The sequence below is a fragment of the Stegostoma tigrinum genome, chromosome 5, assembly GCF_030684315.1.
Source record: "Stegostoma tigrinum isolate sSteTig4 chromosome 5, sSteTig4.hap1, whole genome shotgun sequence".
NCBI classification, from domain to species: domain Eukaryota; kingdom Metazoa; phylum Chordata; class Chondrichthyes; order Orectolobiformes; family Stegostomatidae; genus Stegostoma; species Stegostoma tigrinum.
The window spans coordinates 8,079,813-8,092,728 of record NC_081358.1 but is presented as its reverse complement, the minus strand read 5'-3'; the positions used below and the strand labels follow the sequence as shown (position 1 = coordinate 8,092,728).

The 12,916-nt window shown below is 40.6% G+C and overlaps 1 protein-coding gene across 6 annotated transcripts in view; it reads left to right on the top strand.

The window, feature by feature from the left end:
* pdcd6ip (programmed cell death 6 interacting protein) overlaps positions 1 to 4,847 on the top strand; it is an 88,925-nt gene extending 84,078 nt beyond the window's left edge. For all 6 annotated transcript variants that reach the window (XM_048530218.2, XM_048530216.2, XM_048530215.2 and 3 more), the window contains 2 exons: positions 543 to 748; positions 4,239 to 4,847. In XM_048530218.2, the coding sequence (XP_048386175.1) occupies positions 543 to 748; positions 4,239 to 4,395 (363 nt within the window). In that variant the 3' untranslated portion in view covers positions 4,396 to 4,847. The remainder of the gene's footprint in view (positions 1 to 542; positions 749 to 4,238) is intronic.
* The last annotated feature ends 8,069 nt before the right edge of the window (positions 4,848 to 12,916 follow it).

The following is a 12,916-nucleotide window of genomic DNA, read 5'->3' as shown; positions in this document are numbered from 1 at the left end:
CTAACCATTCTCCTGTGTGCATGGTGTTAACAGGTTTGATTTTGTAGTAGATAGCCCACAAAGGAAAGCTTTGAAATATGAGAATGCATACGAGTGTCCAACTTTGCTACTTTCGTGTCGATGCTTTTATACCAAAAGTCATGTTGATATTGTAGCTGTTTGATTTGCATGCATAAACAGTGCAATGTAAGCTTCTTAAATTATTGCCAAACAGAGCAACAATTATTCAATGACTAATAGTAAAAGAATTATGAATGCCTTATCTCTCCAAATTACATCAGGTACCTGTGAAATTAGGCTCCTGAAATAATTCATTGTAACAGAGTTGGATCACACTGCTGGAGCTAACTTTATCATGGGTGGTGGTGTAGATATGTTTATGGAAAATAATTGTTGGTGAACATTGTTAGAATTGTGGTTTACTGGCAATATTCTTTTTGAATTTGTATTTAAGTGCATTTTATTTGGTTAGCAGCAAGTTGTATTATAAATTAGCTTTATTTTTCTTCAATCTCATTTTTAAGCCCTCTTTTTGTTTACAGCAACCTAAACCTCAACCTCCTGCACGACCCCCACCTCCATCCGTTGGATCCAGTTTTACACCTGCTTCGTCAGCTGCAACTCCTAAAACAAATGCCCCTGCCCCTGCTCCTGCTCCAGTTGCTTCTATGCCGGCATCTGTTGGGGGCAGTGGTGTGCTGTCACAGGCCCAGGGACCTCCATATCCTACCTATCAAGGATTTCCTGGGTAGGTCTTGACTGAGTTTTATATTGTCAATCTAAGTGCAAACCATTGTTTGTTTAGAATGAAATAATTACACAATAGGAAAAAGTAGAAATTTTTTGTTTTAGTTTAATTCTTGACTTTTCTTGAAATGCTGTTCCTAATTCTTGGTGAAAGAAAAGTAGGCAACTTGGTGTCTGCATGTGAAGTTCGAACAATTCCAATTTATGGCAATTAATATGCTTTCTGAGCTACTTGAAATTGCTGGATTTGGATTTAGAAGCATCTCTATTCTGGTGCAAAACTATTATTGCCAAATATGCTTAAGGGTTAAGAGCTGGTTGCAAAGTTTTGATGAATAAATGCTACTTAATTTGTATGAGTGTGTCTTTGGTTTCCCTGCATCATTTGATTGATGTATATTCTGACATTTTGCTACCCAAAAAAGAATTAGACAGAATTTTAATTTGGAAACTTAAACTGTTTTATTGTGAGGTCATGTAACATTTTATCTAACCATTTGCAGTCTGTTCATTTGATATTCCAAGTGATGCAGCACGGAAATAGACCCCTCATCTCATCCTGACCAAGTTTCCTAAATTGAACTGGTCCCATTTATGTATATTTGGCTCATAACCCTCTAAACGTTTCCTATCCAGGTATCTGTCCAAATATCTTTTAAATTTTGTAATTATACTCCTGTCTGCTACTTCACCTGGCAGCTTGTTCCATATTTACACCACACTGTGGAAAAAGTTGCCCCTGAGGTTTAATTTAAAACTTTCCCATCTCCCCTTAAACCTATGCCCTCTAATTTTTGACTCCCCTATCCTGGAGAAAAGACATTGCCAATTCACCTTGTCTCTGCCCCTCATGATTTTTCAAACCTCTGTAAGGCCACCCCTCAGCCTCCTTCACTCCAGGGAAAAATGTCCCAGCTTATCCCACCTCTCCTTATAACCCAAGCCCTTCAGCCTTGCGAACATCCTTGTAACTCTTTTCTGCATACTTTCCAGTTTAGCAACATCCTTTTGCAAGATGCCCAGAATTGTATGCAGTTCTCCCAATGTTGCCTCACCAATAGCTTATAAACTCTCAACATGACGTTCCAACTCCTGTACTCTGTTCTGACTGATGGCAAGCACGCCATCCATTGCTTTCACCACCCTGTCTACCTGTGAAGCCATTTTCAAGGAACTATGCACTTGCACCCCTCTGTTCAGCAACATTCCCCAGGGCCCTGTCAGTATCTGTGTAAGACATACCTTGATCTGTTAACAAAATGCAATATCTGGCATTTATCGAAATTAAACTCCGAACTGCCATTCTTTGTCTGACTAGCCCAGTTAATCAAGATCCTATTGTACTTGAAGACTACATTCTTCACTGTCCACTATACCATCAATTTTGGTATCATATGCACATTTACTAACCGTCCCTCCTATATTCACATCCAAATAGTTTAAATAAATGACGAGCAACTGTTGACCCAGTATTTTTTTTTGCGGCACACCATGGTCATAGGCCTCCAGTCTGAATAATCACCCTCTGCCACCACCAGTCTCCTACTGTGCAGCCAGTTTTGTATCCATTTATCTGATTCTCCCTGTATCCCATGTGATCTAATCTCACCAACCAGTCTACCATGTAGACAAGTATGTGCCTGCAATTGCATGGGAATCCAACAGGGGCGATGTCTGATGCAAGAGGAAAATTGAAATGACAGGATCTGAATTTTAAACAAGTGCACGTAAAATGATACATCAGAAATGAGAAAAGCAAATTTTGCTGAACAGCGTAGAATCCCTGCATTTCAGAAAGAGGCCATTCAGCTCTGAGTCTCACTCACCCTCCAAAGAGCATTCCACCCAGATGCTTGTGTTTCAACAGCTTTTACAACATCATAGATATTGAATTGGATAAGAAGCACATTGGTGTGCGTCAGTAAATGTTTAGTATAATCTTTGCCTCCAATTTCAATGGGCCTTCTTGAGGATGACTGAAATTGGGGTCTATCTATGGAGAGTTCTGGTCCTACATCATCTCACGAATGGTATTTATACCAATTATAAATGAAGGGAGAAGTTAATTAAATTTAATCTTTATACAAAACTGACTTCTGATTTGTGAGTGTCATTTTATAATAATCGCATCCAGCTTTCTAGCCCCTGGCCATCCTAAATCACTTAATGTTCTGTGGATCACATTTATTGTAATCATAGAATCCCTACAGTGTGGAAACACCCTTCACCTTGGCCCAGCCAGCCCGCACTGATCCTCAGATTATCCCATCCAGACCCATCCTGCTATAACCCACCAAATCTACACATCCTTGAATAGTATGGGTAACTTAACATGGCCAATCCCACCTATCCTGCACATCTTTGGACTGTGGGAGGAAACCGGAGCACCCAGAGGAAACCCACACAGACACGGGGAGAATGTGCAAACTCCACACACAGTTGCCCGAGGGTGGAATCAAACCTGGGTCCCTGACGCTGAGAGGCAGCAGTACTAACCACTGAGCCACCGTGCTGCCCTGCCACCCTGCACTTATAATGTGTTCACAAGGTAATGTACTTTGTCAAAAGAAGCATCTTGTAGGCCAAAGGAATCCAGTTTTTTTTCTTTCATCGATGTGGCCATCACTGGCAAATTCAGCATTGGTTAACAATCCCAAATTGCTTTTGAACTGAGTGGCTTGCTAGGACACTTCAGAGGGAGGTTAGGAATCAGCATCATTAATATGAATCTGAAGTCACATCAAGGCTATACCAGGTATGGATGGAAGAGTATGACAATAAGAGATCCAGTAATTACAATGTAAATCAATATTTGAGATTTTTTGCTGAATCTTTTTTGTGTAATAATGCTTAATCAGATGTTGGATTGGAAATGTACAGTTGAAATGAAATGAAGTCAGCAGATGAAGTGAAATTTGAATATTGCACTAACTAATGAAGTTTTATCTATTCCTGCTTTCAAAACACACGATTTGGAAATCTACAACAAAGTGTGATTAATCTTGTTCCTTAACTTCTCATTTTGCTCTTCCCTCCTCTCTCATCAAATTGCTTAGAGCTGTTCTTGACCTGTATTTGGGCATAAAGGCTGTTTAGCAATATGAACTAAGTTGTAACAATGCTAACAGATACTAACATACAGCAACAGAAGCCAGCAAAAATGCACAGAAAAGTAGTAGTGAAGAATTTCTTCTTTTAAAAACTTAAACCTTTTTAGTTATTCAAGATTTTACTCTTTGAATCAATGACAAAAGTAAATTCTGACATTTTGAGTTAATTTAATATAATTTTATTCTGATTTTGTCTACATCGGTAGTTAAGTCACATTTTTACATGATACCTTCATAAGTGTGCTTTGGTCAGAGTTCAGAGCAGCATATTTGGAGGTGACCAACTCTGCTGATATGACTTTGCATTGACATAGAAAAGAACGTTGAGCTTAATTGAACGTAATTGATTCTTGTTCTTATGTTGCATGTTTCATTTTTCAGGTACTACCCAATGCCAATGGCATATAATCAGTACGCTTATGGTCAGTACAACATGCCATACATGTACCAGCCTCCTGGACAGCCACCTTTCCAAAGCCCTCAGCCACCTCAGCAGCCAGGATACCCTTACCCTCCGCAGCAATTCTACCAGCAATAAGATGCATTGTGTTTAAGATTCTTATATTGGTTAATTTTTCAAAGTACCTCGTACTTAATCTACTGCATACTCTGAAATATTATTGAGGTAAATGCTAATTAAGATGTACTCTTAAACTCTTAAGATTGCACTAAATGCAACTATTTTCAGAATGGCAAACACTAGGAGTAACTTAGCAAAATCTGATTTTTTTTGCATAAACATCTTTAGTACAGACTGCTTATTAGAAATATCTCTTTTACCTCTAATCCAGTTTTGGGAATGGGTCTGAAATATTGCATAAATATAAAGCAGATTGTGCTTGTATAGCTGTCTTTGTGTAATACTTTATGGTCTTATTTGCTTATACTCTCTCTAATTTGTTATCTCCTAAATACTGTTCTGTTTAATCAGGGCCTTGTAAATCTTGTGGTAAATTAAGGTATAATTGCATTAAAAAATCAAGACTGAAACTTGGTGTTCTTCGCATTAATTGCAGTATGTAGTCATTCAACTAATTCATAACAGTTTAGTGGCTAACAAATGTTCATTTTCAAAAGCCTAGTGATCTCCAACTTGATGTTCCTTGAAGGCAAAATAGCAAGAACTGTTCTTAGTTAAAATACTTGTTTCTTAGTTCTACTAATCTATTTGCAGAGATTGTAATTTCCCCAGCCATCCAATAGCTTGGAATCATTTATGAATTGAATGTACTGTTCAAACCATTCACTTCTTTGAAATTCAAAAAGATCTTGCATTTTCGGTTTTTGATCCAAGACTGCTTCTGATTATTTTGAAAGTATAATTTTGAAATAGTTAATTCAAAACAACACAGTATGGAGCTGGAGGAACACAGGTCAGGCAGCATCAGAGGAGTAGGAAAGTCGATGTTTCGGGTCAGGACCCTTCTTCACTTTCCTACTCTGCTGATTCTGCCTCACCTGCTGTGTTCCTCCGGTTGCACACTGCATTTGCAGTTCTTGGTATCTTTGAGTGACTTATAACCCAACTGTGAAGCCTCTTCCAAGGATGCCCACCTTGAAAGGTTGTCCACCTCCCTCCAAAATAACCTCAGTGGATCTCTCTCCTGCTGCAAGCCTCTGGTAATCTTTACCCTGAAGCTCTCTACCTGCCTCTGCAGCTGGATTATCCCCAAATGACTCCAAACAACATTCAAACCATCCCAATTTGACCCAGACCTCAACAACCACTGCTTCTAGTACATCCAGAGCTTCCAAAAATGGTTTTCTAGGTGGAGCCTTAGCTCCATGCTCACAGCCATGCACTGGCATCTCCTTGCACAACAGCCAACCTCAGCCCAGCTCAGAGTCTCTCTCCCAGATCTGCAAGGGACCTCTTCTGTTTTTCATTATGCAGATCCATTCCCTCAACCAATGCTTTTTCTCCACCAAAGTACACTTAATTTGGCAGTTCTGAAGAAGGATCCTGACCCAAAACATCGACTTTCCTACTCACCTGATGCTGCCTGACCCAGTGTTCCTCCATCTCCACACTGTTGACTCTGACTCCAACATCTGCAGTTCTTGGTATCTTTGCATTCCTTTGAGTGTTCTGTTAAAGATGCATGACCGTTTGAAGAAAGTGAAATAAAATGTTTGTTTTTTTAATTTTGGAAACATTCATTAAAAATAAGTTTATATCTGTATTTTTTGGTATCTGGAGTACTTTTAGAAAGTTATCTTTCAATATGACATCAACTAAGCAATATGGTTATTGCAAACAGTTCAGTTCCTTGTTGCACGATAAATCAGAAAACAACATAAAAGTGAATGAAAATGCAGATTACGCTGCTAGATTCTAAGCCACCTTCTCAGTACATCACTTATTTCTATTCTTCTATTCCTCCTGATGCTGATAGTGAATGACAGAAGTACCTGTTATTGAGTACTTTCCTTCAGCAGCACAATATTCATTGAAGAGACACATTTTTAGAATAGTATCTCTGAATCTTTGAGTGGGACTGTGAAGCGAGCCCTTGAATTGCAATGTAGAAAGTTATTTTGTTTCACTTTATACAGAATCAGGTATAGTTTATAATCTGTAACTTCACTAACCATAAGACAGACTGAAAACTTCATGTCTCAAGGGAAAGGTGGCAGTTTTCCAGGCACCTGAAGGCATGGTATAGCACAAAACCTGTAGGACTGAAAAAAAACCAAATGGTGGATAGGAAAACTGGAGGAGATCCAACATTTCTCAGATACAACAGCATTCATGGCTTCTTCATTGCTATCAAGACTGCCTATGGTCTAAGCACTTCATATGGTTTATCTTGTTGAGAGGCAGGCATGGAAGATAATTCATCAACAAAGAGAGGCAATTGCTGCTAACTGGTGAGAACATTTTGGAAAGTGCTTCAAATAAGATTCTTGTCTTTGACTTGAACATCCTCGACTCTAAAAGTAGTTACGGAGATAGTGGATTACTTGGTTGCAATTTTCCAAAAATCCTTGGATTTGGGACAAGTACGAGAGGGTTCGAAAACTGCTAATGTGACATCGCTATTCAAAGGGTGGAAAACTGAAGGCCTATTAGCCTCACATCTATTGTCGAAAAAGTATTGGAATCAATTATTACAAAAGTAATTGCAGAACATTTGGAAAATTGTAATCTGATCAAGCTGAATCAGCACAACTTCATGGAAGGGAAATCATGTTTGACAAATTTATTAGAAATTTTTGAGGAAGTTCCAACCTCCATGAGAGTGCATAGAGGAGAACCAGGAGCTGTATTGTTTGTTTGGATTTTCAGGTGTTCCATTCAACAAGTACTTCAAGGAAAGTTGAGTCATAGGATAACAGCCTGTGGTGTTGGAAGTTGTTTTTTTTGGCATGGACAGAGAATTAGCTAACATGAGGACACTGAGTGGGGATGAGGGTTTATTTTCCAGGTTGGTTACCTGTTACCAGTTGGGTTCCACAAAGATCAGTGTTGGTACCTCACCGGTTTACAATGTATATTAATGACCCAGTGGACGGAAGTGAATGACAAGACTTAACAACCTTAGATGATTTGATATTGAAAGATATTAGTCAAAGAAGTATATGCAAGGTTTAGCAAACTGAAAACAAATAAGGCCCTTGAATGTAAAGGAAGCAGAAAAGAACTCAGACAAGCAATTAGGAGGGGTTGAAGGGCCATGAATTGTCCTTAGCAGTTGGATTAAGGAGAATCCCAAGGCATTTTTATACACTTATTGGGAGCAAGAGGGTAACTAGGATAGATCTACTTGAGGACAAAGGAGGAATTTGTGTGTGGAGCCAGAAGAAGTAGAAGAGACTTTTCATGAGTATTTCACATTAATATACACAAAGAAAGATATGAATGATCAGATTATGCAGGAGATTGTTGATATTCCGGGACATGTCAATATTTAGGAGATGGTGCTGGATGTGTTGAAAAACATTAAAGTAGATGAGTATAAGATAATAAAGTGTGAAGCTGGATGAACACAGCAGGCCAAGCAGCATCTCAGGAGCACAAAAGCTGACGTTTAGGGCCTAGAAATGAAGGGTCTCGGCCCGAAATATCAGCTTTTGTGCTCCTGAGATGCTGCTTGGCCTGCTGTGTTCATCCAGCCTCACATTTTATTATCTTGGATTCTCCAGCATCTGCAGTTCCCATTATCACTGAAAGTAGATGAGTATCTGTGGCCTGACAGAATCTATTCAGGATACTGAAGAAGGAAGGTGAGGAGATTGCTAGGGCTTTGACAGAGATCTTTGTATCCACTTTAGCCACAGATGAGGTCCCAGAAAACTGGAGAATAGCCAAGGTTTGAGATAACAAGAGCTGGATGAACACAGCAGGCCAAGCAGCATCTCAGGAGCACAAAAGCTGATGTTTCGGGCCTAGACCCTTCATCAGAGAGCAATACACTTATTGGGAGCAAGAGGGTAACTAGGGTAGATCTACTTGAGGACAAAGGAGGAATTTGTGTGTGGAGCCAGAAGAAGTAGAAGAGACTTTTCATGAGTATTTCACATTAATATACACAAAGAAAGATATGAATGATCAGATTACGCAGGAGATTGTTGATATTCTGGGACATGTCAATATTTAGGAGATGGTGCTGGATGTGTTGAAAAACATTAAAGTAGATGAGCTCTCTGATGAAGGGTCTAGGCCCAAAACGTCAGCTTTTGTGCTCCTGAGATGCTGCTGGGCCTGCTGTGTTCATCCAGCCTCACATTTTATTATCTTGGATTCTCCAGCATCTGCAGTTCCCACTATCACTGATACAATATCCAAGGTTTGTTCCTTTGCTTAAGAAAGGCAACAAGGATAATCCAGGAAAATAAAGACCAGGCAGCCTTACATCAGCGGTAGGGAAATTATCAGAGAAGATTCTTTTGGGACGAGATTTACTTACTTTTGGAAAAGAGCATATGTATTAGGGATGGTAAGCATGGCTTTATGCAAGAAAGGTCTTCACTCGAGTTTGTTGCGGAATTGATAAAGATGACTGGTGAGGGTAGGGCATTGGATGTCGTTTACATGGACCTTTAGTAAAGCATTTGACAACATCCCTCATGGTTAGATGGTAAAGATTAAATCACATGGGATCCAAGATAAGTTGGCAAATTGGTTTGGTAAGAGGTGTTTTTCTGCCTGATGTTTCACAAGGAACCGTGCTAACACCTCTGTTTTTGTAATAAATGATTTGGATGAAAAGGTTGTCTGATTAGTAAGCTTACAAATGATGTGAGAATTTAGCAAAGTTGTGAATTACAAGAAAGGTTGTCAAAGGATACAGCAGATGTAGATCAGCTGGAAAGTTGGACAGAGAAATGGCAGGTGGAGTTTAATCTGGACAAGTGAGTGATACATTTTGGGAAATCAAATGCAAGAGGATAGTATATGGTTAATAGACCCTTGGGGAGCATTGATATTTATCTTGGGATACCATTCCATAGCGCCAGGAAAACAGTAACGCAAGTGTATAAGGTGGTAAAGAAGGCATATGGCATGCTTGCCTTCATTGGTTGGGGCATTGATAAAGGTTGACAAGTCATCTTGCAGCTGTTTAAGACTTTGCCACGTTCTTCCTGTAGTCTTGTGGCCTAATTTTGAAGAGGGTGCAAAAAAGATTTAGCAGGCATATGCCTGGGTTGAATGTATTAGTTATAAGGAGAAATTTAACAAACTTGGATTTTTTTTTGGTTAGAGTTGTCAGAAGCCGAGGGGTGGCCTGATAGGAGTGTATAAGATTGATAGGCTGGATATTAGAGTCCTTTTTACCTTTCCATCCTTTAGGATGGAAATGTCAAATACTAAGGGACACTGGTTTAAGGTGAGGCGGGAAAAGTTTAATGGAGATGTGCAAGGGAAGTTTTGCACAGAAGTTAGTGTCTGGAAAATGCTGCCTGGAAAGGTGGGAGAAGCAAATACGTTAGCAAAGTTGAAGAGGCGTTTCGGGAGATATGTGAACAGGTTGGAGATTGAAGGACGTGGACCACGTGCAGGCAGATGGGATGAGTTTAGAGTAGCATCATGACTGGCACACATATATATCCCTGTGCTGTTCTATGTACCATAGCCAAAATTGCAGATGATGCAAAAATTGGTGGTAAGGCAGATTGTGACAGCAATGCAAATAGTTCAGAGATATTGATAGGTTAATTGGGCAAAATGCTGGCAAATGATACATAATATGAGAAAATGTGAAGTTATTCATTTTGGAAAGGCAAACAAAGGAACTGAGTTGTTCTAATTCATTTGTGATATGTGGATGTCACTGGCCTGCACTTATTGCCCATCCCTAGCTGCCCTTGAAGATGGTGGTGAGCTACCTTCTTGAACTGTTGCAGTCCACCTGCTGTAGGTTGACCCACAATGCTATTAGGGAGGGATTTCCAGCATTTTGCCCCAGTGATAGTGAAGGAACGTTGATATATTTCCAAGTCAGGATGGTGAGCGGCCTGGAGGGGAGCTTGAAGTTGGTGGTGTTCCCATATGTCTACTGACATTGCCCTTCTAAATGGACATGCTTGTATGTTGGGAAGGTGCTGTTGAGGATCTTTTGAATTTCTGCAGTGCATCTTGTAGACACTACACATTATTGCTACTGAGTGTCGGTGGATGGGGGATTGGGGGGAATGAGTTACCTGCTGCAGTATTCCTAGCTTCTGACCTGCACTTGTGGCCACTATTTATGTGGTCAGTCCAGTTGAGTTTCTGGTTGATGTTAACCCCAGGATGTTGATAAGAGATTCAGTGGTAGAAACACCATTGAATGCCAAGGAGTGGTGGTTAGATTGTCTGTCTCTTATTGGTGATGGTCATAGCCTGGAATTTGTGTGGTGCAGATGTGATTTGCCACTTGTCAGCCCAAGCCTGGATATTGTCCAGATCTTGTTGCATTTGAACATGGAGTGTTTCAGATTCTGAGGAATTGCAAATGGTGCTGAACATTCCGCAATCATCAGTGGGCGTCCCACTTCTGACCTTATGATGGGGGGCAGGTCATTGATAAAGCAGCTGAAGATGGTTGGGCCTAGGATACTATCCTGAGTAGCTGCTGCAGGGATGTGCAGGTGCTGAGATGATTGATCTCCGACAACCACAGCGACAGTATGACTCCAACCACTGGAAAGTTTGCTCCCTGAAACCCATTGATTCCAGTCTTGTTAAGACTGTTTGATGCCACACCCTGTCAAATGCAGCCTTGATATCTAGGGCTGTCAGTCTCACCTCACCTCGAATTCAGGTCTCTGCCACGTTTGAACCAAGGCTGTGATGAAGTCAGGAGCCGAGTGGCCCTGGCAGAACCCAAACTGGGCATCGTTGAGCAGGGGCTGTTTGATAGTGTTGTTGATGATGCTTTCTATTACTTTACTGATGATCGAGAGTAGACTGCTGGGGCAGTAATTGGCTGGGTTGGACTTGGCCTGCTTTTTATGTACAAGACATATTTGGGCAATTTCTACACTGTTGGGTGGATGCTAGTGGTGGAACTGTACTGGAACAGCTTGGCTAGTGGAGCAGCAAGTTCTGAAGCATATGTCTTCAGTACTATTGCTGGAACGTTGTCAGGGCCTGTAGCTTTGCAGTATCCAGTGTCTCCACCTGTTTCTTGATATCACATGGAGTAAAGTAAATTGGCTGAAGATGGGTATCTGTAATGTTGGGGACCACTGGAGGAGGCTGAGATGGATCATACACTCAGGACTTCTGGCTAAAGATTGCTGCAAATACTTCAGCCTTATCTTTTGCACTGATGTGCTGGGCTCTTCCATCATTGAGGATGGAGATATTTGTGGAGCCACCTCCTCCAGTGAGTTGTTTAATTGTCCACCACCATTCACAACTGAATGTAGTAGGACTGCAGAATTTAGATCTAATCCATTGGTTGTGAGATTGCTTAGCTCTGCCTATCACTTGCTGCTTTTGCTGTTTGGTGTGCAAGTAGTCCTGTTTGCTGGCTTCACCAAGTTGACACCTCATCTTCAGGTATACCTGGTGCTGCACCTGGCATACTGTCCTGCACTCTTCATTGGACCAAGGTTGCTCCCCAGGCTTGATGGTAATGGTTGAGTGGGGGATATGCCAGGCCATGAGGTTACAGATTATGCTGGAGTACAGTTCGCTGTTGATGGCCCATGGCATCTCATGCATGCCTACTCTTAAATCGCTAGATCTGTGCGAAGTCTGTCCCATTTAGCACAGTGATAGAGCCACACAATGTGACAGAGGTTATTCTCAATGTGAAGGTGGGACTTTGTCTCCATAAGGCCTGAGATGGTCACTCTCACCAATACAGTCACAGACAGATGCAACTGCGTTGGCAGATTGGTAACAATAAGGTCAAGTATGTGTTTCCCTCTTTGGTTCTCTCACCACATTCCACAGACCTAGTCTAGCAGCTATGTCGTTCAGGAATCAACCAATTGACCAAAGGCAACTTAATTATATGGCATTGGATTAAACACGGCACGCAACATGAGGAGATATTAAACACGCAGAATAAATAAATTATTTAATTTATATAAATAAATACAGACATCTTTGAGTTTGGTATTAGCTGACTTTTTAAGCAAGTGTTATTTTGAACACGGTCATTGTATGTGCTGTAAACACTTCTATAACAATCTTGAAGAACCAGTAAAGATTGTGATCATCCAAGTTAACTACACTAATGTTAAGCATTCCCATTTCATTTGAAACATGGAGCAGACTTTCACTTCAGTTTTTTCAGTTCCTTTAGCAGCATTAGGACTGTCCTGGGACAAATAAAAGGGGAAATGGGATGACATTTTTTGTCTGTTTTCTCTCCACAGATGCTGCAATGTTTGAGTCCAGTGACCCGTTTGGAAAAAGGGCCAGTTCTGAATAAGGGTCACTGGACTTTAACTCTACTTTCTCTCCACAGATGCTGCCAGACCTGCTCAGTTTCTCCAGCAATTTCTGTTATTGGTTCTCGATTTCCAGCATCCACAGTTCTTTGTTTTACATTCTTGAAATGTTTTCTTTCTATTTGTTTATAGGTTATAGGTGATGTTTTAAGTCAGCATTCGTTGTC